Here is a 24940-nt window from a genome sequence, read left to right as displayed (position 1 = left end):
TCTTTTTATACAAGTGTTACATAATGAAATTTGGCTATTAATATAAAAGCAACTTTGTTGTTTTAACTTGCCAAGAGGAAAGTTAGATTTGACTTACCTTGTGAGCTCCTGTCAGGCAGTCAATTTCAACCTCAGAACAGGCTGCTCCATAGACATAGTAGGGAAAAGGGTCTCCCTCTCCCTTCTCCCAGTCCATGAAGGCCTTGTAGCCCCTGATAGAGGAGATAAAGCTCTTAAGTTTGGGAAGGGAGCTGCAAACAATGTTGATTGTTTTAAATGTTACCCAAGTTTTAATGATAGCATTTTATTTGATTGATGTTCATTGCAAATGCCTTTTAAGATCATTTAAACTGCTACCTGTATTTATGGTCTAGCTAGTTACAGCAACACTAACATATCCATTTCATTTCATTTCATTTCATTTTATGTTATTTTATATGTATTTATTTATTTGGCTGCACCACATGTGCAGACCAGGGATTGAACCCATGCCGCAGTGGTGAAAGCACCAAATCCTAATCACTAGACCACCAGGGAACTCCCTTTTAAAGAGGATGCTCAGAGTTCCCATTGTGTGCAGTGGAAACAAATCCGACTAGGAACCATGAGGTTGTGGGTTCGATCCCTGGCCTCACAGTGGGTTAAGGATCCGGTGTTGCTGTGAGCTGTGGTATAGGTTGTAGACATGGCTTGGATCTGTCGTTGCTGTGGCTGTGGTGTAGGCCGGTGGCTACATCTCCAATTAGACCCCTAGCCTGGGAACCTCCACATGCCTCAGGTGCAGCCCTAAAAAGGACAAAAGACAAAAAAAAAAAAAAAAAAAAAAAAAAAAAAAAAAAAAAAGAGGATGCTCTTTGTGCTGCTGTTAGGATACCAAAAAGAGAGAAGCCAACAAACTTTCTCCATCCAGACCTCACAGGGTGTCTGTGTCTTGAGCTCTAGATCTGCATGTTGAAAATCTCAACTGAATTTTATTAGGATTCCCAGAGGGCCTCTCTAGATTTCGCCAACTGAACTCACAGGGGACTGATAGTAATTCAAGGCTGGTGAAAAAGGGCTGGTAATTTGATGCAATTATTAATGGGAAGATGGACTCAGCTAGAGGGCTGATTTGCCCTCTTTTGGGGGAACTAAACTCAGGAATTTGGAACTTACTCTGTACAAGACACTGGGCTGGCCATTAGCTCCTTTCTTCGTGAGGATCTGCTTTACTCTGTGTGTGTGTGTGTGTGTGTGTGTGTGTGTGTGTGTGTGTGTGTGTGTGTGTGTCTGGTTTGGTGGTTTGTTTCATTAGATTGTAAAACTAACATCATACATAACATCATACATTTCCTGCATTTGACAGTCACATCTACTCTTTGTGCTTCATTTGATTACTACGTGTCTACTGAGGGCCAGGCACTGCACAAATGATGACTGGAGATGGCCCACTTACCCATTTCTCTTGCCCGGAAGGAGCTTCAAAATAGAAAGGTTTGGGGAGCTCCCATTGTGGCTCAGTGGTAATGAACCCAACTAGTATCCATGAGGATGTGGGATCAATCCCTGGCCTCCCTCAGTGGGTTAAGGATTTGGCATTGCTGTGGCTGTGGTGTAGGGAGGGAGATTTGTAAAACTGAATTGTAATTTCTTTCATTTCTTCCCTCCTTTCCTCCCTTCTTCCCCCCCCCCACCTCCCTTCCTCCCTCTCTCTTTCTTTCCTTCTTTCTTTCATGGCTGCACCAATAGCATATGGAAGTTCCTTCCTGGGCCAGGGGATCTGAGGCACAGCTGTGGCAATGCTGAATCTTTAAGCCACTGTGCCAGGCTGGGCCTTTTCAGTGACCTAAGCCCTTGCAGTTGGATTCTCTTTATTTATTTTTTTGGAGGAGTGCAGAGGTGCAGCATATGGAGGTTCCGAGGTTAGGGGTTGAATCAGAGCTGCAGCTGCCAGCCTACATGGCAACCAGAGCAAAGTGGGATCTGAGCCTCATCTGGGACCTACACCAGTGCTCAAGGCAATGTCAGATCCTTAACCAACTGAGCGAGGCCAGGGATTGAACCCACATCCTCATGGATACTAATCAGATTCGTTTCCACTGAGCCACAACGGGAACTCCTGAAGTTGGATTCTTAACCCACTGTGCCACTGCGGGAACTCCACAAGCTATTTTTAATGATATTTTCTTACTACTCATAATAAAGAATAGTAAATAATGATCGGATGTGCTAAGTCATGTTAAATTTTTTTTAACCAAATAGGGGTATTTTTATTATTTACTATTTCTCTGGACATAGCTCAAAGTCCTATGTGAAGTCATAAAATTTTAGGCCTAGAAGGGACCTTATGGTTCACATAATAAAAACTTATTTTATGGGGTGGGGGGTGGTTGGATTGGGAATTTGGGACTAGCAGATGCAAACTATTATGTATAGAATGGATAAATACCAAGGACCTTATTGTATAGCATGGGGAACTATATTCAATATCCCATAAGCAACCATAATGAAAAAATAGAAAAAGAATATATATGTATATAACTGAATCACTTTGCTGTACACCAGAAACCAATACAACATTGTAAATCAATTATACTTCAATTAAAAAATCATATTTATAAATGAGGGAACTGGGACCTAGAGCAATTGGGTTGCTTCATATTTTCTTAGTCAAGACATTATCGTAATTTTTACCTGAAGTATCCAGTGGCTGAAAGACTGATTCTTTGTTCAAAAGCAGCTTCGATCTGCAGATTGGGCATATTCAGTCAGAATAAAATAAACGTACCACTTGATAAGTGAAAAATGAAAAGATTCTATATATCAAAATTGACATTTGACAGTTTTTGCTGGTGCTTTGTGACCAATAATAGAAGCCATCCTAATATTTTTTTCTCCTCAACTGGTACGATTACAATTTCCTTCTGATTGAGTTCAGAAATCCAAATTAAGTACATAAAATAGGATCCTGCTGCACATCCATGATGTAGGGGTTTAGTTCAGAAGATTTTGGAGCTCCATTTTTAAGTGTTAGATCTCTGGCAAGTGTATGTGAAAGTATGAGATAATTCTTCTAATAAAATAAGATATAGGACATTGTTAAGTTAGATTAAGCAAGTCATTTTCCTTAAAACATATTAAATAGCAATTAGGCTTTTTAGTTTTCTTCCTCTCTACTCAAAACATCAACTTTGGGAGTTCCCGTCATGGCACAGCAGAAACGAATCCGATTAGGAACCATGAGGTTGCGGGTTCAATTCCTGGCCTCTCTCAGTGGGTTAAGGATCCAGCATTGCCGTGAGCTGTGGTGTAAGTCGCAGACGTGGCTTGGATCTGGCGTTGCTGTGGCTGTGGTGTAGGCCAGTGGCTATAGCTCCGATTAGACCCCTAGCCTGGGAATCTCCATATGCCACGAGTGTGGCCCTAAAAAGGACCAAAAAAAAAAATCAACTTTTTTTTTTGTGGTTTAGGAAGACACAGTATTTTCCTCTTCTTTTTTACATAAGCAGGGAGGGTAAGGCCTCTGTTAATTCTTCATACACTTCTGTTCCTCCTCTCAGTGATGCTGTTCCCTGTGCTCTCTCACCACTCACACCTGAGAAACATCATGGAGCAGCTGTCTGAATCTGGGGATCCTGCCCTTTCACAGAAACCCGCTCCTAGAACTGATTCTACGTGGTGTGGCTGTGCATGGCCACGGCACTCTCAGCGCTGGTTTGGAAGTTTTCTCATTTGTAGTAACAGACAGAGGGGAATGCTTACCCAGTCTTCCCAGGTGCCTTCTGGATTTTTCTTAATGACGGGCTCAAGGCGTTTCAGAAGAATCTGACAAGCATTCTTGAAGGAGTAAAGAAGAAATCCTCATTAGAGAAGACCCAGTGGTTAGGGTTTATAGGGAAGAATATTAGCTGATAATTGATCAGGTCAGAATGCTTATGGGATGTCTGATATTGACACACTGGGAACTTAGAGATGATAAAAACACAGCCCCTGGAGTTCCCGTAGTGGCTCAATGGTTAACGAATCTAACTAGCATCCATGAGGACGCAGGTTTGATCCCTGGCCTTGCTCAGTGGGTTAAGGATCCGGCGTTGCCGAGAGCTGTGGTGTAGGTTGCAGATGCAGCTTGGATCCTGCATTGCTGTGGCTGTGGCGTAGGCGGCAACAATTTGACCCTTAGCCTGGGAACCTCAATGTGCCATGGGTACAGCCCTAAAAAGCAAAAACAAAAACAAAAACAAAAACAACATAGCCCCTGACCTTGAGAAGATTATCAGTTCTAGAGGGTGTTTTCCTTTCCTGTGAAAATACGGGCGTAGCTGAATTTCTACTCTCAGATCCCCTTTCTAAATTCCTTCTCTTTTTCTACTTTTGTATTTATACCTTTTCTATTTTCCAGCCATCAACATAAGTGGAACTAAACATCCTATTTCCATTCCAATGTGTGCTTTTCAGTCTTTGTCAAGGACGTGCCAGTATCCCTCTGGGTCTGAAATATTGTTCGACTCTCTGTCTATCCTTTTGTATGTCCATCTCTCTACCATCAAACTCCCGCAGTGAAGACCTTGGCTTTGAGTGCAAAGTAAGAAAATAAATTTGTTTTTGTAATAATTTATATTTGCGAAGTTTCTGTTCCTTAACACAGAAACCTAATTTTTTTTTTTTTTTCTTTTTCAGGGCCACACCCATGGCACATGGAGGTTCCCCGGCTAGGGGATGAATCGGAGCTGTAGCTGCTGGCCTACACCACAGCCACAGCAAAGTCATATCAGAGCCATGTCTGCGACCTACACCACAGCTCACGGCAATGCCGGATCCTTAACCCACTGAGCAAGGCCAGGGATTGAACCCGAAACCTGATGGTCCCTAGTCAGATTTGTTTCCGCTGCACCACAATGGGAACTCCAGAAACCTAAAAGATGGATTAATGCCTATTTTGGGCTGAAAACTCCCATACACACTGAGCTCTTTCTGTCTTGTGTTTGATTCTATGTAAAATTGAATCTCATGAATTTGAAGTTTTCTACCTTGTTCTGAGTGAAAAGAGCCTGTTTTTTGAGCTCCTAGGAGGTGTCCCCATGAAGATAAGATGGATTTGAAAGTGGTTTTTCTTGGAGTTCCTGTCGTGGCTCAGCAGAAATGAATCCAACTAGGAACCATGAGGTTGTGAGTTCAATACATGGCCTCACTCAGTGAGTTAGGAATCCTGGCGTTCCCGTCGTGGTGCAGTGGTTAACAAATCCGACTAGGAACCATGAGGTTGTGGGTCTGATCCCTGGCCTTGCTCAGTGGGTTAAGGATCCGGCTTTGCTGAGAGCTGTGGTGTAGGTTGCAGATGCAGCTCAGATCCCGCGTTGCTGTGGCTGAAGTGTAGGCCGGTGGCTACAGCTTGGATTCGACCCCTAGCCTGGGAACCTCCATATGCCGTGGGCACGGCCCTCAAAAGACAAAAGACAAAAACCAAAAAAAAAAAAAAGAAAAAAAAAGTGGTTTTTCTTGGTAGTATAAGTGCAGTATTCTGGGAGTGAGGAAATATGCCTCCCCACAATGTCCCAATGGAAAAAGTAGACAGTTTATAATAGAAACCTGACAAATAGATATTACTTCAAAAGTCTGTGCAGACAGATCTTTGGATGGAAGAAGATGAAGTCATGGTTCTAGTCTGAACGAGTGAGAATTTAGCAGTCTTTTTTACATCAGTGAGAAATATAAATACGAAGAAAAAGGATGAGTGCTGGGGTGGCACTCTGCTGATGTAGATACTTTAATTGCACCATATCTACCTGGCTGGGGTTCTGCCTGCCTACCTGCCTGCAAGAACATTTTTTTTTTCTTTTTAGGGTCGCATCTGAGGCATATGGCGGTTCCCATCTACGGGTCGAATCGAAGCTACAGCTGTCCGCCTACACCACAGCCACAGCAACACCAGATCCTTAACCCACTGAGCAAGGCTAGGGATCGAACCTGTGTCCTCATGGATGCTAGTCAGATTTGTTAACCGCTGAGCCATGATGGGAACTCCCCATACAAGAACTTTTTGTATCGGGGAAACTTGCACAGGTGTGCATTGCTTGGTACCCAGATTTCTTCTTTCTATGTCTCCTAGGGACACAGACTGCCTGTTCATCAAAATCCACTCTCCCCTTCTTCCGTCATGTCTGGGCCTGTGATTTCTCACTGCTCTACAATTTCCCAACTTCCGGCCATTGAACTTGGCCTGAGACTGTTCTGCTGATGGATGGTGAGGGGAAGTGACCTGCATCCTTCCCAGGCCTGGCCTCCATGCTCTTTCCCTTCTCTGGCTCACTGAAGCAACAATGCTCAGGGCAACCTTGAAAACCACATGTTGAAGATGGAGGAACTGCCATCAATCTGAATGCTTGAATGGCTAAACATTCCCTCTGGATTGTTACGTGTGCAAGAAAGAAATTTTGTTATGTTTGAGCTATTATATGCTGGGTCAATTTCTCACCTCTGTTTAGCCTACTCCCCCTAACACACTCTCCTGACATTTTGGTCATCCCAAGCCTATGTTCAGTGACACAGGTGACTTCTCTAAAGCCAACCACTGTGCCTGTATCCAGCTAGGAAAACTAGAGAGGTGGAGAAAGCACCCAGGGACAGCCAGCCAGGAGGAAGCACCTGCACGGCTCTGCCGTTGACATCTGAGCCGATGGATGCTGCTGTAGCAATTGTATTAGGCACCGTGGCTGTACTTGTTTCACAGATGTGCAGATAAGACATGGGTATTCTTAACTCACGGCTGGCCACCTATGAGAAAAAGAAATAATTTCGTCTGGTAAGGATTTCTATGAAGATCTGAGTCATTTTTTCTTAATTAAAAATTACTATTTTAATTTTTAATTTTCATTTTTGTCTTTTTAGGGCACCCACAGCATATGGAAGTTCCCAGGCGAGGGGTGGAATCAAAGCTGCAGCTGCCCGCCTACACCACAGCCACAGCAACATCAGATCCAAGCCACGTCTGTGACCTACACCACAGCTCATGGCAACGCTGGATCCTTAACCCACTGAGTGAGGCCAGGGATTAAACCTCTGTTCTCACAGATACTAGTTGGATTTGTTACTGCTGAACCATGACAGTAACTCCTACTATTTATTATATCCATGATATCCTTGAAAACCTGAAATAGTGTGTCATAAAAATTAGAACCACTTTTTAGTAGGGCCTCATGCTGATTTTTAAAGTGTGTTCTTGGTAATATTCCACTGTAGTTCTTCCATTCAAATTTAGTGCATTCAGGATGTTAAGGATTTCCTTTTTTTCTAAATTTTACATGTGTAGGGAGTTGGCCAAGTTAAGATTATTCAGACTTAATTGGTGGCATTGACAAGAAGAGAGACAGAGATTAGCCTGACTGGCTCAGAATTTAGTCTTAAGTCTGTTGGTCCCGGCATCAAATGAACTTGGAATGACCCTGAGGGCCTGTCTTCTTTCTTGCCCTCCTTCCCACCTTGACTTTAGCTTCCTCTCCCTTTTCTTCTACTTCTCACTTGCTTATACTCCTCTAATATGTACTGTTTACTTTTTTCTTTTCTGTTCGTTTTCTTCTAGTTTCTCTAGCAAACACGTACGGAAATTAAGATATTTAATTAAGAAGAAATGAAAAAGAAAGAAAGTAATGGAAGGAAGGAAAGCAAAAGAGCACTATCTTGGTTGATGCTGTCTTCTCACTTTTGCAAAAACATTTTCTCTAGATGTCTGCGGGTAGGTATCTGTTCCCTAAAGCCTGTCTTCAGTCTTCAGTGATTCAGTTTCCTCAGAAAGATGCAAAATGAAAAAAAAAAAGGACAATTTGATTACTTATTGGTGATGAAAATCCAAAAGGAATTTACTGGTCCACATAACTGGGAAAGATGAAGGAGCTAGCGTCAGGCGTATATAGGTATCTGGGGCTTTGTGGTCTCATCCAGGTCCTCTCACAGCCTCTCGCATTTGCTTTTCCTTCTACAATGGTCATGTTATTTCCAACAGTAGACAAGTTTCATCCTTGGCAGAATCGCTTCTGACAATCCCTGGGTTATAGCATAGTAGCTAAACTACCACAGGCGACAAAAATAGTTCCTTTCTCCCAGCATCTGCATATCAGTCCCAGGAAAGGACACTGATTGGCCTTGCTTGTTTCTGTGTCTTCTTCCTGGACCAATCCCTGCAGCTGATGGGGTTCAGGAACCATGATTGGCCGGACCAGGGTCCTGTGCCTACATCTGTGGCAGGTGTCGGTGCAGGAGGGGGATGAGGTTAAAAGGTACCAGAATTTAGGAGTCTTTCAGAACTACATGGAGTGTGGGAGGGGTATTCCAAAGGAGCTGAGGGGCTGGATAGTCAAAAGCTACAGACGTGCACTACCACAATCTAGTAAATTAGTCATAAAGTTAAAAATTTCAGTTTAAAGGATTATTATTTTTTTTCTTCTAGGATTTTATCATTCTACTTCGTGTATATATGTGCGTGTTAAAACAGCCTTTAAGGAATTCCTGTCATTGCTCAGTGGTTAACGAACCAGACTAGTATCCATGAGGATGCAGGTTCAATCCCTGGCCTTGCTCAGCGGGTTAAGGATCTGGCGTTGCTCTGAGCTGTGGTGTAGGTTGCAGATGCAGCTCAGATCCTGTGCTGCTGTGGTTGTGGCATAGGCCAGCAGCTATAGCTCCAATTTGAACCCTAGCCTGGGAACCTCCATATGTTGTGGCTGCGGCCTTTAAAAAAAAAAAAAGAAAAGAAAAGAAAAGCTGAGAAATTCCTACTCTAGGTAAACCTGCATGGTGCACCCACCACAGTGCTCTGGGTGCCTATCAGTGGTGTTCTCACTAACAACCATCTCCATCCATAAACCCTGGCCAAGCTCCAGCAGTACCTGCTTATGTGTGGGATTCCATTGCCTCTGCCATTCTGTTTGATATGCAAGAAACTTCTCAACTAAATAGTCAAGATCTTTGGGTTTGTTTGCATTATTTACTCTAATTTTTTTTAAGGCTGCACCTGCAGCATATGGAAGTTCCCAGGCTAGGGGTTGAATTGGAGCTGCAGCCACCGGCCTACATCACAGCCACAGTGACACAGGATCCTTAACCCATGGAGTGAGGCCAGAATCGAACCCGTGTCCTCATGGTTACTAGCTGGGTTCATTACCGCTGAGCCTCAATAAGAACTCCCTCTTTTACTCTAAAATTAGTGCCAGATGTCTATCATGTCAACAGTGAATAGACAGATGAATTTTGTTTTTCTCACCTGTAGCATTTTGGTGTGAATACCTTGTCCCAGTTCGTTGCCTCCATGTGTGACCAATACAGACCCATCAGTGTAGATATGAACCAGTGCAGCTGCCTGGAGAAATAACCCAGAAAGCACAGCTTAGCACAAGTCAGCGTTCAGGAAGGTTCAATGTCAGACATGAGGTAGTGGAAGAGCAGTCTCGTGGAGCAGGAAGGGTCAGAGGGGCAGGCTTTCCTGGTAGGATTCTGAAGCTTCGTTCTGTTTCGTGCTCAAGCTGCCTCTGAAGAACATTCCTATTTAAGAACCTGGTTTCAGTAGAAGCCCCTTTGGAAACCCGGGGATTGTGAATAGTGTTTCAGCTATTGGTAAGTCACTCCCCTGCTTAAACTCTCTGGCTGCCTACACACCCAACCAGCTCTATAAACATTGGTAAGTGCCTGCACCGGTTGTATGCCAACCTGTGCTCAGCTCCGGATAAGTCAAGATGAAGAAGGCATGGTTCTTCCTCAGCAGCTCACAACATAGTGGGGGCACAGGCTGGAGAGCAAGTCATTGTCATGTGGAATGTTCTGTGGGATCATGGATGTGGCAGAAGGGACCCTGGGAGAACAGATTCCAACAGCTTCTGCAGAGCCCAGGAAGGGTTCCCCTTGAGGGACAAGTGAATGGAATGGTGGCGGGAAGAAGGGTTTACCACTGGGCAAGCGGGCTCTGTGCTACAACGCGAGGCCCTTTGGGATTTGGTCTCTTGAACTTTTCCTGATTCATCCCTGTCTTTTCCCTCCTTTGCTTCCAAGTCTGGCCCAATGGCTGCTTCTTCCTGGCTGCTCCCCAGCCTTCAGCCCCATACCCCTGTCTCTGTCTCCATGAAAGCCTGCCGGAACGCTTCTCATTCCCCTCTGGGAAGAATGAGAGGCCCCTTTCTCTGCAGTTCCTCTTACAGGGGTGCCCTGGGTTGAATAGTGTCCCCTGCATCCCAAATCCATGTCCATCTGGAACCTCAGAATTATTTGGAAATAGAGTCTTTGCAAGTGCCATTAGTTAAGAGGTCACACTGGATTGGGCAGATCCCAAATTCATTGACTTGTGTCCCTATAAAAAGGTGATGTGAAGATGAGCCCGAGACTGGGGTTCTGCAGCTGTGAGCGGAGGAACCCCACGAGCCACCGGCGGCTGGAAGAGGCGAGGAAGGACTCTTCCTTGGAGCCTTCGGAAGCAGCATAGCCTTGCTGAGCCCTGGATTTTGGACTTCCAGCCTCCACAACTGTGAGAGAATAAATCTGTTGTTTTAAGCCACCGCATGCATGGTACTTTGTTACAACAGCCATGGGAAATGAATACTGTGGTGAGCTCTTCTGAGAGTCTCTGAAAGGAGGGGCAGCTGGTCTTGCTCGTCTCAGTCCTGCAGAGAACCTTGAGCCGGTCTGAATCACAGAGACATGAAATAAATGTCTGTTAAATTGGACGAATGGAAATGTGGTATTTTTCTTTCCGGGAGAAGGAGAAATTAGGACTTTATTCATGTCTGGAGCTGCCCGGAGGCCCAGGATGGCTTGGAGGAGCTCTGGGGCCTCAAAGCTTGTAGGTGCTAATAACAGGATTTATTCACGGTGGGCCTTTTGACTCCCTCTGAGCACAGTGCTTCTCAGACCTAATTTAGAGAGTAGGTGGTCCAGCTTCATGAGTCATCAGCTGACCTGGAATAACACACTTCAACTCCCAGCCAGAGTCCTATCTGCCAGAGGAGCCACAGCCCTGAGGGGGAGACTGGGATCTCTTGGGGAGGGGCTTAGGGCTGCCCTGGAGAGCACACAGCATTCCGGGAACCCTGCCAGATCCTACATTCAGCATCTCATTGACTCCTCATCAATCCTAGGAGAAAGGATTATGATTCTCATCTTGTAATTGGGGAAGCTGAGGCTCAGAGAAGTTGAATAACTTCTTTAATATCTCACAGCTGGCAAGTAGCAGGGCCGATGATTTCTCCACTCCAGTAGATTAGGGATTTGGGCAACTGCTTTATTCCCTAAGAAGGATTTCCTTTGACAGGGCAGTTTTTGTGGTGCATGTGTGCGTGCGTGCGTGTGTGTGTGTGTGCGTGCGCGCACATGCCTATGGCCTGCCAGTAGCTGGGTGTAAGTGAAAAAATGCTTTCAATGATATATACAAGAGACCTAATGCATTTTCAGCTTTTAGATTTATATTTAGATGTAATGCATGTATGATTGTCCAGTTGTTGTGTTTCTGCTTTGGTGGGCAGCAATGGGAGGCAACAGCTTTTCCCAGTTTCCTAATGGCCTTCCTGTATGTGACCCACTGGGACTGCTGGGGACTTGTCTGTATGGGTCCTTGTGCTGCTGAATGGGCTCATCTCCATGCCACCCTTCCTCTTCCCTTCTGGATGGGATCTCTGAATGCCCCGCCTCTTCTTTTGCAAATCTACCTGGGAGGATTTTTTTTTTAATAAGATTTTTATTTTTTCTATTATAGTTGATTTACAATGTTCTGTCAATTTCTTCTGTACAGCAAAGTGACCCAGTCACACACACACACACATAAACACACACATATATATACATTCTTTTTCTCACATTATCTTCCATCATGTTCCATCACAAGTGACTAGGTATAGTTCTCTGTGCTATACAGCAGGATCTCAGTGCTGATCCACTCCAAATGCAATAGTTTGCATCTACTAACTCCAAACTCCCAACCTGGGAGGAATTTTGGACTCTGCCATCCCCACTTCTCCTGCAGAATTGACACAAATTCCTGGGAGAGGTGGCTAGGAGAATAACCGGCTGGTCGAGGCAAAATGAAATGACATCTCTGCCTCAGACTTAGGTGTATGGAGGAGCCCATTCCTGCCCAAGCTGTGAGACCACCGAGCACAGAAAGCATGGTGCCACGGGCCTTGGGGGCTCCTGTCCCCTTTTTGAACAGCGAGGGTTGGGGGGGGTCAACGCTCCATCTTGGTAGTTTTGCTGCTGCGGGTCTCATGTTTGCCAATGTCGTTTTCTGCCCTTGAAGCAAACACAGCAGTGCATTTTCTCCTGCACTGTGTTGAAAGTGCCTGCAGAAGGGGGGCTGCTCAGGATAGTTCTGTACCCTTCTCCCCGGTGCAGGGGAGAGGGGCTTAGGGCCCTGGGAAATGTGACGCTCATCCCAAGTTACATTTGGGCCCAGGGTGTGTCTGACACGAGGGTCACTGACCACATGTACGAGACTTACCTGATGATAGCTTGATGCAGCAAAGCCAACTGAAAACTTCATGGGGATCATAGCAATGCCTCTCTTCTTCCAGTAGTTCTTCTTATTGAATTCCTCCACTTGTATTCTTCGGCTGGGAAAGGAGGACGTGTCCTGACATTCGTTCCAACATCTTATTAGGGTCTCAGGGCTGAACGCTTGTTTGTAGATGGTTTTATCAACTGTTTTGTACATGTTTTTCTCCCTAACCTGAAGTGGATGGGAAATGGAGCCAATAGTTATGATAAGACAGAAACTGACTGCGAAATAGAGACTTGAAAAGCCTCCCCACTAAAGTGTAAACTTCTGTGAGGGGAAGACAGGGTCTTTTTTCTTTTTGTCTGAGCAGCACATGCTTTCGAAGAAATAATGGGGGGGGGCGGGTATTTCTCATCTTGTTTTCTCTCTCTCTCTCTCTTTTTTTTTTTTCTTGTCTTTTTGACTTTTCTAGGGCCGCTCCTACAGCATATGGAGGTTCCCAGGCCAGGTGTCTAATTGGAGCTGCAGCTGCCGGCCTACACCACAGCCATAGCAACATGGGATCCGAGCTGAATCTACAACCTACACTGCAGCTCACGGCAACACCAGATCCTTAAGCCACTGAGCAAGGCCAGGGATCGAACTTGCAACCTCATGGTTCCTAGTTAGATTCGTTAACCACTGCACCACGATGGGAACTCCTTTCTTTCTTTCTTTCTTTCTTTCTTTCTTTCTTTCTTTCTTTCTTTCCTTCTCTTTTTTCTTTTTTTCTTTCCTTCTCTCTTTTCTTTCTTTTCTTTCTCTCTTTCTCTCTCTCTTTCTTTCTTTCTTTTTCTTTTTCTCTCTTTCTTTCTTTCTGCCACACCCATGGCACATGGAAGTTCCCAGGCTAGGAGCTGAATTGGAGCTGCAGCTGCCAGACTATACCACAGCTCACAGCAACACCAGATCCACTGAGCGAGACCAGGGACTGAACCTGCATCCTCATGGATACTAGTTGGGTTTGTTACAATGGGAACGCCTCCTCTCTTTTTCAATGCACCAGTCAGGGTCTCTCCCTCCTGGAAGTGGAGGTGAGAGATAGTGACTGATCTGTGAAGGGCAGTGGGATGCAGGGACCTAAGGAGGCAGATTTTCCTTTTTTCCCTGCAAGGTTCAGAGGGTGGAGCAGAGTTGACAGGTAACATATTAAAACAAAGATTTACTGTCATAACCGAAGATTTGTTTTGCTAGAGAGGAATAGCCTGCAGCTAGTGACAAATAGCAGACCTTCTCCAAGTCTTTCAATTGTCTTGGGAATGTGCTGTACAATCTTTAAAAAAATGTTTTTGTGTATGGGTGTGTCTTATCCTAGCAACTTGCAACATCTGACAAAGAAGGAGAGCCCAGCGAGATATGCTCAGGGTGCTTCATTATCCCCAGCTATTCAAATGACAATAAAAGAATTATGATTGTAGATACATGGGAACAATACTATCTGGTTTATGAAAACAAATATTTTCATGAATGCTAGCTCATTTAATTCTTGCAGGCATGCTGTGAGGTGAGTCTATTGTCCTCATTTTCTTGATAAAGAAACTGAGCCACAGAGAGGCAGCCTCTAATTGTTCCACTGGCCCAGACTACCTGTCCATTCTCTGTGCTCTTATTCTTCAAGGTACATCTCAAGTGTCATCTTCTCCAGAACATTCTGCCTGCTGTCCCTCCCCCAAGCCAGTGTGATGTCTTCTTTCTTTGGATGCATAGAAATGTGACTTCTTTTAGGATAACCACTGTGTTCCTTGTTCAGTAGTCAGGTGTTCCCCTGTGTGTCGGAAGCATGCCGACAATCACGAATCACAGACCTAGTGGTCCTCCCTGTCGAATTTAAGGACACAGGGGATCAAAGACATGGACAGTCTTTGCTGGATCAGAGGGTCCATACTGGGGAAGGACGGGATGGAAGTGGAAAAAGCAGGCTGGGATCTGCTTGGAATATGTGAGGAGTAGAAGAGTGTATCAATAGTTATCTCATGTGCCAGTGGCTGCCTCTCTTTGGTCTGGCTTATCATACACACTGTGTACCTTCTGGGATCTTGCACAAAATATTTTTGTAGGGCATTCTCTCTCTCTCTCTCTCTTTTTTTTTTTTTTGTCTTTTTGTCTTTTTGTCATTGTTGTTTGTTGTTGTTGCTATCTCTTGGGCCGCTTCCGCGGCATATGGAGGTTCCCAGGCTAGGGGTTGAATCGGAGCTGTAGCCACCGGCCTACGCCAGAGCCACAGCAACGCGGGATCCGAGCCGCGTCTGCAACCTACACCACAGCTCACGGCAACGCCGGATCGTTAACCCACTGAGCAAGGGCAGGGACCGAACCCGCAACCTCATGGTTCCTAGTCGGATTCATTAACCACTGCGCCACGACGGGAACTCCTCTCTCTCTTTTTGGCTGCGCCCATGGCATGTGGAAGTTCCCAGGCCAGGTACTGAACCTGTGCGACAAAAGTGACCTGAGCCACAGCAGTGGCAACATGGGATTCTTAACCTGCTGAGCCACCAGGGAACTCCTGGAGGGCATTCTTTTGGCAGTATCTCTCAAAAGTTCCCAAGGATCAGCAATTCCATTTCTGTAAGTTTATTCTACAGACATATACAAGAGGGCAAAGATATAACCTTGGTACTTCTGTACCAACGCCATTTTAAAAGCAAAAAATAGGTAGCAAACTGAAGGCATATCAATAGTGGTGTGGCTAAATAAATTACAGTACATGCGTATTACATAGTACTAATCAGTCATGAAAATGAATGAAATAGATGATTCTACCAACAGGAGAAGATGGTCATGGCATATGGTCATGCAGAAAAATAAGGTGCAGAATTATGTGTTTATTATGGTCTCATTTTGGTAAATAACCACATATGCGCACATGTGCACCACATATCAATGTTTATGTATGCATATATAAACATATGGGTGGGTAAACATAGAGAAAGGACTAGAACAATCAATAACAACAGTTATCCTGGACCTGTAGGGATGGCGGATGCAAAAGGGGATGCTCATTTTTTACCGTAATACCTTCAGTATGGTTTGAATTTCAGAAAGAGTAATTACTTTTGTATAAGTTAAAAAAAAAAAAAAAAAAGAAAGAAAGGAGTTCCCTTTGTGGCTCAGTGGAAACGAATCTGACTAGGAACCGTGAGGTTGCAGGTTCAATCCCTGGCCTTTCTCAGTGGGTTAAGGATCCAGTGTTGCCATGAGCTGTGGTGTAGGTCGAAGACGTGGCTTGGATCCCGAGTTGCTGTGGCTGTGGGGTAGGCCGGCGGCTGCAGCTCTGATTCAACCCCTAGCCTGGGAACCTCCATATGCTGTGGGTGGGGCCCTAAAAAGACAAAAGACAAAAAAAAAAAAAAAAAAAAGAGAGAGAAAATCATTGTATAAGGAGGGAAACTGTTAGGGAGGTGGGTTCTTTCAGGTCGCCCTTAACTCGTCTTGAATTCTGAGCCAGGGCTAATTTGCGTGGTTCTTCCAGGCTGTTTTCCTTGGGCAGCTGGTTTCCCCCCTGCATCTGATTCTTCCACAACCTTGGTTAGGACTCTGATCACAGCCTTACCTCTTCTGGCAGAAGGCCACATTTGGCTGCCACAGCTGTGATGCAGGATTCTGTCACCAGGGTTCCTTGCGGGAAGCCAAATCCACGAAAGGCCGTGTTGGATGGTAAATGTGTCAGGCACGCACGGCCCCGGAGTCGGAGGTTGCGGATTTTATATGCATTTTCCAGCTTCAGTATAAGAAATTCTGTCACCTAAAATCAAAGGAGATAGTCACATATATTGAACAGCACTTTTTTCTTTTTTTCGAAAAGTCAAGTACAGAGTTGAATTGCTTGTGGGACTGGGTAAGTACTTGAAGAAACTGTTCCTTAGAGACTCATCTAGAAATTATTATTATTATATACATATTTTTTGTCTTTTTGCCGTTTCTTGGGCCGTTCCCGCGGCATATGGAGGTTCCCAGGCTAGGGGTCTAATCGGAGTTGTAGCCACTGGCCTACGCCAGAGCCACAGCAACGCGGGATCCGAGCCGCGTCTGCAACCTACACCACAGCTCACGGCAACGCTGGATTGTTAACCCACTGAGCAAGGGCAAGGACCGAACCCGCAACCTCATGGTTCCTAGTCGGATTCATTAACCACTGCGCCATGACGGCAACTCCTCATCTAGAAATTCTGCATTCTGTTCACCAACAAGGACGTGCCGGTTGCTGATGCACATACCTGCTCCGAGTCATCCAGCATGCACCCTCCGTTAATGAAGCACTCAATGTCCAGAGCTTTGATTCGCCCGCTGTTCATGAATCCCACCTGTCACCAAATGATGGCCATTTTACCATGTGTTTACGATTCACAGCCCAGCTCTTCCATGAAGATAGACCACCCCTGTTTGCTCTGGGGTGGACCACGTCTGGACATTCCCTAGTTTTTCAATGCTTGGCTGACAAAGGTGTTCTCTGACCTGAATTTTGCTGAGCCCTTGGCTTTCATCATGTAATTTTCTGGCTTCACAGTCAGCATGGAATCTAAAGTCCTTGCTGGTCTCCTGGCATATAATGGCTACCCTCTTCTTCCTTTTTTGTGGAAGATTCTTCTTCACTTTGGACTGATTTTCCTTGTAATTTAGTCTGTGGGTCCCCCCTCTGGAAAAATCTCTGGAATTCCAGAGTGTGTTGGGATGAATTACAGGGCATCATTTTTTTGGGGAAGCTTCTGAGGTTGGGGAATGGGCACCGGGAGGTCCACCTGACTCTCTCATCTCACTGAGCTGTCCATGAAGTACTTTGTCATTGATAGAGGATCTAACACATGCAAGCTAGTGCTGCTGTTCCTCCTGGAACTTACTGAAGGCAACTTGCATTTTTCTGAAATTGCCACTAAGTGCACTAGATGAACTGCCACTAGGTTCACCTAGACTAGCTGCCACTAGTCCTACTCACCTAGACCATTTCGTCTGCACGGCCCAGATTGAAACAGCAAAATTCCCACTCCCTAGGGTAGTTCTACCCAAAAAGAATTGGCCCTGGTCTCCTTGCCTTTCTGAAAACAGGGATAAATACATTGATGGACCCACTTTCCTATATGGTTCTTATCATCTACGCCAAGGAAAATGTTTGATAATACATCAGAGAAGTTAAAAAATGTAGCAAAATACACAATTTCAGAATTTACGGTAATTTTGACAAATGCTAGGCTGAAGTTTGCCTTTGACTTTTCATGAAGAAAGGACGGCTAAGTAATGTAGTATCATAAATGAGGGAGCAGAGAGACTCAAACTGTTCAGTACGAGCTTTTCAAGAATTTTGAAAGAATCTATTCACAGATAAACCTTATGTTAATTTACAAGTAGTTCTAAATAATCAAAGAAATTTGGTTAGCTAGGTTTGCATGAGGATACACACACATTAGAATATTGGAAGTAAAATTATATTCATTTAAAAATAAAACTTGTTTTTTAAAAATATCTGATTATTTTTATTTTATTTTTTATTTTTATTATTATTTTTTGGGGTCTTTTTTGCCTTTTCTAGGGCCACTCCCATGGCATATGGAGGTTCCCAGGCTAGGGGTCTAACTGGAGCTGTAGCTGCTGGCCTACACCACAGCCACAGCAACATGGGATCTGAGCCATGTCTGCAACCTACACCACAGCTCACGGCAACGCCAGATCCTTAACCCACTGAGCAAGACCAGGAATCGAACCCCAAACCTCATGGTTCCTAGTCAGATTCGTTAACCACTGAGCCATGATGGGAACTCCTGATTATTTTTTAAAACTATATTTTGTATTACTTTGATTACCAACATATTTATAGTCTAGAATCCTCTTTTAGTATAGTTTAGTACCCTCTTTTTACCAGCACTAAAACAGTCTCATAACTGTGATATAACTGAAAGCTGATTTATAATCTAGGCCAAAGCCAGAACTCAACAACCATCATAACACCAATTGGCACAATCCCAGAGCCTCTACCTTTGCTCTGGGGCCTGGAAGATAATAATAGTGGTGAGTATTTAGTTCTTTTTTTATTTTAAAGTGGCTAAAAGATTTAATGGCCAACTATGGTTCTTTCTCTCTAATTATAAAAATTACCAATGCCAATGGAATAAATAGAATTGTTCTGTGTGGTATGGAATTAGTAATACTAAGAATACAATCATTTAGTACTCTTAAGGCAATGACAAAATCAGACAGAAAATTTAGCTATGTATATGCTATAAGCAATTCCCAAATAAAGCATGTTAGATAGAGAAACATTACATTGGAACTGTCCTAATAACTCAGTCATGAATTTGAAAAGTAGTATTGCTGTCAAATAGATCCCAGCAATTATTTTTAATAGTGTTTTCTATAGTTGCATAAAAATGCAATGAATGTGGCTTGAAACAATGTTAAATTATTTCCCTGGGGGTTTGGGGTGAAAATCTTCTAAAATTAGGTTGTGATGATGGTTGTACAACTATAAATATAGTAACATTCATTGAATTATTTAAAAAATTATTTCACTAGTTAGTAGATTCTTTTTTCCTATTGACGAAGAGCTTTTAAGACATTTTCATAACCATTTGGTGCAAACATTTATAAAGGTGGTCAAATTGTTTCCAAACATTTCTATTGAAAAAAATATTTCTATTGTCAAGAAGTTTTGGTATAACAATGTTTGTAGTGGATTTCTTTATTTCTTTTCTTTTTTTGTCTTTGGGGAAGCACTAACATAAATCCTATTCCTTCAACAGTATTTTTATCATTATTGGAAATTGTATCTTTATCATTCGACGTCTTCATAACTCTATACTAGATTTTCTAAAAGTTCCTTGTAAAATGTTGAGTATTCAAATATTTTAATATTTAATATTTAACTATTTATTAAATATTTAATAATTTAGATGCTAAGTTTATTGTTTTTTGAATTTAGTAAAATCAAAATAATAGAAAAGGATAAAACCAAATAAAATGAAGTGCTTTAATATTTTCATATTTAATACTTACTTTATATTTTCCAAATAATGGATGTCTTCCCCCAGTTATTAACATATCATCTTCGCGATCAAGAACAAGACGGATGGGGTGACCAGTTCTAAAGAAAACAAATTTTAGATTCTTCATCCCTCCCACTCACCCATTCATCCATCCATCCATCCATCCATCCATCCATCTATTTATCAATCCTCTCATTCAACAATCTACCCACCCATTCATCTATCCACCCTCCTACCTACACACTCAACTATTCATTTAACCATCCACTCATCACTTATATATTCATGAGTACATATGATGTGCCAGGCACTGATATGAATTGACGTTTGACTAAATTACTAATATCCCTGTGTTCTATAATTCCATGTTTGGAGATCTAGCCAAAAGGGATGAATGCCATATGTGAGTTAACTTATATTCTTACAGCTTCAAATTTGACCCTTACCCAGATTCATATATTTTGCATATCTCCGTCACTAGTTACCAAATATAAAGAGTGTGAACAGATAGATGCAAACTTAACAGGACAACTGAAAAACAAGGCCAAGTACATGGCCTAGGACATCTAGGATAAAATCTTCATTTTTGCCCAAGTTTCTGTGTTTGGCTAAGTTGGGCCCTTAGGTAGTTAGGAGATTCAGGCTTTCTGTTTGTCTAGAGCAGAGCTTCCCAGACTCTGGAGTGCAGAAGAATCATCTGGAGTGCTAGTGAAATGCAGATTCTTGGGCTTAGCACTAGGGCCCTGATTCAATAGGTTGAGAGGGGCCCCAGAATCTGTACTTCCCTGTGATTCTGATGCAGGTGTCTTCAGGTACGTGTTGAAATCCACGATTCTAGCCCAGGGTTTCCTGGTCTTTAATGATGAGGACCACCTGGAGCATCAGTTAAATGCATAGTTTCCAGGTGCATCCCCTGGTGATTATTCTTCAGTGGGGTCTGGGAAGGGGAGGCAGGAATTTGTACAAGCCCAGGAAACTCTCATTATCAGCAGTTTGAGAACACTGCTCTGGGGACCACTTAATGCATGGCAGATGTTGCAGCCTAAGGTGCTTGTTCCCACACTTGCCTGAATAGCGGAACCACTGGGGAAGTTTTAAAACAGACTGATGCCTGGGTCAATATGGGGCAGCCTAGCTATTGGATTTAAATGCTCCCCAGATGATACTAATGTGCAGTCATGTTTGAGAGGTCTTAAATGTACAAAGCCTGATGGGATTACAATGAATTCATTATCCCTTGCTGAGTTCTGGGTGGTTGTGAACAGAGAGAGTTTCATGATGGAAAAAACTGGGGATGGGATTCAGATCCTGCCTTTTCCCACCTCTCATTGCAAAACTTGCCCCATATCTGAGTGCTTTGGGATCTCTGAACTACAGGAAAATTGTCAAAGGAAGCAGGACCTTTGAACTTTGCAGGCTGGGATTGGAGCTATGACATAGTAATCAACAGCCATAAAAATAGATCAAGGAATAGAAAAGCCAGCACCATGAAGGAGCAAGACTTCTGATTGAGGTTAGCACAAGAGCTCTCGTGGAGGATGTCACATGTCCACTGAGCACACACTGAAGAGCCAGCTCAGGTGCAGGGAGGCAGCGGATGGGAGAATTTTCCCCTCACCCCACCCTGCAGCTGAGGGTAGGAAGAAAAAGTGGGGGAGCAGCCTCCCTCCTGGCACGCCACCTGGGCAGGTGCCTTGCCCCACCCCCAAATGGGTCATCTTCTCTGAAGCTCAGCCTTAGCAGTAGAGGTGTTGAACTCATAATACCGCTTTTCCTCTTAAGAGCAAACTAGCCTATTCAAAGTTCTGTGTGCATCTGAGTTTCCCAATAACTCCAGGTGGGTAGTATTACCTATAATTATAAAGAAAAAGAAACAGGAGGCTGAGTTGCCCAAAGACCCTCAGGTGGTTATGACAGCAGCCCAAGTGCCTCTCAACTCTGTGCATTTCACCTCCTCCGTGTCTCCAAGTGCACTTACTTGATGGCGCCCACAGCAGCAATAGCCCCGAATACAGCTGGTCTTCCCACCTTCCCGCCAAAACCTCCACCTACTCGTTTTACATGACAGGTGATCCTGTTGATGGGGATGTTTAAAGTAGAGGACACCGTTTTCTGTAAAAGGTCGGTAATGGGAAAGTTTTACAAGAGTGAAATGGCGAAGAAGGCTTCTGCTTTCCACATCCCAGCAAAATTCATCCGCATCTACCGTCAGTAAAAAACCAAACGATATAATCTGACTTCGTTGCGTGGAGCTCTGTTGAATTCGTAAACATTGTTAATCTTCAGAGATCAGACTTTCCAGCAGAGAAATGGTATTTTCCAAAAGGGAAACTGTCAGAGTCCTGGATTCCTGTCAGAAGCTGGAGTCTAGCCAGATGCCTACACCTAACGTCCCAGCAAGGTGAAAACCAGTGAATTCCTGACAATCTATTGAAGAACATATGTTTGCAGCTAAAACCTGGAGCGCTTTGTGACTGCGGATGAAAACGTGCTATAAAGGAGTTCCTATTGTGGCTCAGTGGTAACAAACCCGACTAGTATTCATGAGGACAGAGGTTTGATCCCTGGTCTTGCTCAGTGGGTTAAAGATCTGGCATTGCCGTGAGCTGTGGTGTAGGTTGCAGACGTGGCTCAGATCCCGAGTTGCTGTGGCTGTGGTATAGGCTGGCAGCTATAGTTCCGATAGGACCCCTAGCCTGGGAACCTCCATAAGCCACACTTGCGGCCCTAAAAAGTAAAAAAAAGAAAGAAAAAGTGCTATAAAGTGATGTGTTTATTCCAAAGGTTACCCATAATGATTACTTTAGGGTGAAAGAAAGTGCAGAAATAACTGTGTCATTATCCAATCAAACACGGCAGGTGATCTGTGATTACATTTTAATGTGATCCTGTGATTACATTTAAGCATGAAGCCAGGGGATAGACTCTTTAAACTGAAAGTGACTGGCTGTTCTTTCATGTACCTGACAAGATCAGAAAACATTAAAAAAAAAAAAAAAGGTTCTGGGGTTTTAGCTGCTCTGCTGATTCTAAGATGCTGCAGGTAAAACGGCGGCCAGCTCTGAGTGGGGGCTGGAAGTCATGACGGAATTAGGACTTAGGAGGTGGGGGGATCCTGGACCTCACCTGCACGTGGGCTGGATCCTGTGTTGACACATAAATGTCCAGTTCTTTGTCCTCGGTCTTTGGAATAACAAGCACTCTCTGCGTTTCCATGTAAAAGTGTTCCTGTCCGCCCACGTGGACCTCTCCTGTGAAGTGCAAGCACAGGGAAATGCCTGGAGGTGTGTGCTGGTTGGAAATTCAAAAGCAAGCGAGACGTGGGACTGGCCAGCTGGACGTGTCCTGACCGGGGAACGGATGGCTCAGGCAGTTGTCCTGTGACGACGGAGACCATCTGTTTCAGAGACTGTAGCTCTGGATAACAAGTTGAAAGTGTTTGCTACTGTTTTTACCTCTGTCCTTGACTGCTCCAAGTCTCAGGAATTTTTCTTCTATTGATTCTGTTGCTCCCTTCCCCGCCCCCCCCCAAAGCAACACACACACAATCTGGAAGGAGGCAGAGTGCCAAGACCCGAGAGGCTGGTCCTTCTGAGAGGAAATTACATGCTCTCCATGTCTCTTCAGAAGAGAATTGGGCCAAGATTCTGGAAAGGATCTCGAGTCATTTACCTTCAACAATTTGATCGACGTTTTCAAATGCCTCCTCCATGTTTCCTTGTTCAAGTTTTTTTTCAGGGCACAGAAATGAGTTGTGTTTTATGGCATCCTGAGTGACAGGAAAAAAAAAACAACAACACCAAAGCCAATTCTTTTTATTGTTTTTGTCCACTGGCAATTTTTTCTTACTCAAAAGCCAATACACTCTCGAAAACTGCCGTCTGCTAGGACATATGAAAGGAGTCAGGGAAGCAATGGAGGATCTCCTAGAGCAGCAGGCTCACCGCAGAGATGAGACAGCAGAGGAACCGCCTTCTAAATTGCAGAGAAAACCAACACGGATTAGAGGAACGTTAAGAATTGAGGTCTGGGGAAGTTCCCATCGTGGTGCAGTGGTTAACGAATCCGACTAGGCACCATGACGTTGCGGGTTCGGTCCCTGCCCTTGCTCAGTGGGTTAACGATCCGGCGTTGCTGTGAGCTGTGGTGTAGGTTGCAGACTCGGCTCGGATCCCGTGTTGCTGTGGCTCTGGCGTAGGCCGGTGGCTGCAGCTCCAATTCGACCCCTAGCCTGGGAACCTCCATATGCTGCGGGATCGGCCCAAGAAATAGCAAAAAAAAAAAAAAAAAAAAAAAAAAAAAAGAATTGAGGTCTGGGGACACTAGGGGGGTCCAGGATGAGAAATACTCATTCTCACTTCCAGTGTGGATCGCCAGGGAAGAGGTAATGGGTCCAAAGGAAAAATGAGTGTGGTTTGGGACCTCTTTCCACCCCCTGCCCACTCCCTGAAGAAAAATGCTTGTGTCAGACTTAGGGAGCTCATGTATGGGAATGAGACTGTGTTGGGGGTTGGAGGGGGGACTCAAGTTCTAAGGCATCCCTGGGGCAAGAAAGCCCAACAGACACGGTAGACAGTTTGTTCATTTCTTTGAGTATTTGGCATATCTCATGAGGGCCTTTCTAGCCCTTTGCTCAGTTTTTTTTTTGTTGTTTTTTTTTTTTTTCCTTACAGTACTATGAAATGACGTGTGAAGGCTGGAAGCCATCTGGTTCTGAGGTTGTGTGGATTGACCTACTGACAGCTGATTCTGCTTAATCTCTTTTTCTTCCTTCCTTTCTTTCTTTCTTTCCTTCTTTCTCACCTTTTTAAGGCCGCACCCATGGCATATGGAAGTTCCCAGGCTAGAGGGTGAATAGGAGCTGCAGCTGCCAGCCCACACCACAGCCATAGCAATGCAGGATCCTAGCCGCATCTTCGACCTACACCACAGTTCATGGCAATGCCAGATCCTTAATCCACTGAGCAGGGCAAGGGATAGAAACGAGTCCTCAGGGATACTAGTCGGATTTGTTATCACCAAGCCACAGTGGGAACTCCGATCCTGCTTAATCTTTAGGTGTTTTCTGTACTTCACAATGGCATCCGTCTCCTGTGTTCTAACTCTCTAGTGGCCTTAAGTCCATACTTTTCTTGCTAATGATGAGAATGAGAATGAGAGCAGCTACTATTTATTGGGTGCTTATTTTGTGTCAAATACTGCACAATATACAATGTATTTGCATGTGTTCTCGCATGAATTCTGTTATTCTCTCCATTTTCCAGATGAAGAAACTGAGCTTAAAAGGAGGTTAAAATAACTTTCTCAAAGATATGTTTCAAATAAGTGATAGAGGCAGCTTTCAAGCCTGGGCCTACTTTTGAGAAACATTTTGCCTAATAAGGAATACCTGATTTCTCGAAGCAGCAGAAAGTGGACAATATAGAAGAAATTTCCATTTTTTTTGCTAAACCAAGATCTCAATAGGTCACCTTAGTACACG

General features: G+C 44.1%; 1 protein-coding gene across 3 annotated transcripts in view; it reads right to left on the bottom strand.

Moving 5' to 3' along the window:
* The window catches only part of AOX2 (aldehyde oxidase 2), a 103288-nt gene that overhangs the window by 26265 nt on the left and 52083 nt on the right, over positions 1-24940 (bottom strand). For all 3 annotated transcript variants that reach the window (XM_021074625.1, NM_001308472.1, XM_021074624.1), the window contains 12 exons: positions 23131-23227; positions 22585-22709; positions 21437-21570; positions 19469-19556; positions 16702-16788; positions 16038-16229; positions 12449-12676; positions 9233-9328; positions 6622-6750; positions 3742-3816; positions 2674-2726; positions 98-212 (listed from right to left, as the gene is read on the bottom strand). In XM_021074625.1, coding sequence (XP_020930284.1) covers positions 98-212; positions 2674-2726; positions 3742-3816; positions 6622-6750; positions 9233-9328; positions 12449-12676; positions 16038-16229; positions 16702-16788; positions 19469-19556; positions 21437-21570; positions 22585-22709; positions 23131-23227 — 1419 coding nt within the window. The remainder of the gene's footprint in view (positions 1-97; positions 213-2673; positions 2727-3741; positions 3817-6621; positions 6751-9232; positions 9329-12448; positions 12677-16037; positions 16230-16701; positions 16789-19468; positions 19557-21436; positions 21571-22584; positions 22710-23130; positions 23228-24940) is intronic.

Source organism: Sus scrofa, chromosome 15 (assembly GCF_000003025.6).
Source record: "Sus scrofa isolate TJ Tabasco breed Duroc chromosome 15, Sscrofa11.1, whole genome shotgun sequence".
Classification (NCBI taxonomy): Eukaryota; Metazoa; Chordata; class Mammalia; order Artiodactyla; family Suidae; genus Sus; species Sus scrofa.
The sequence above is the reverse complement of the archived record's forward strand: the minus strand, read 5'-3'. Positions and strand labels throughout refer to the sequence as shown.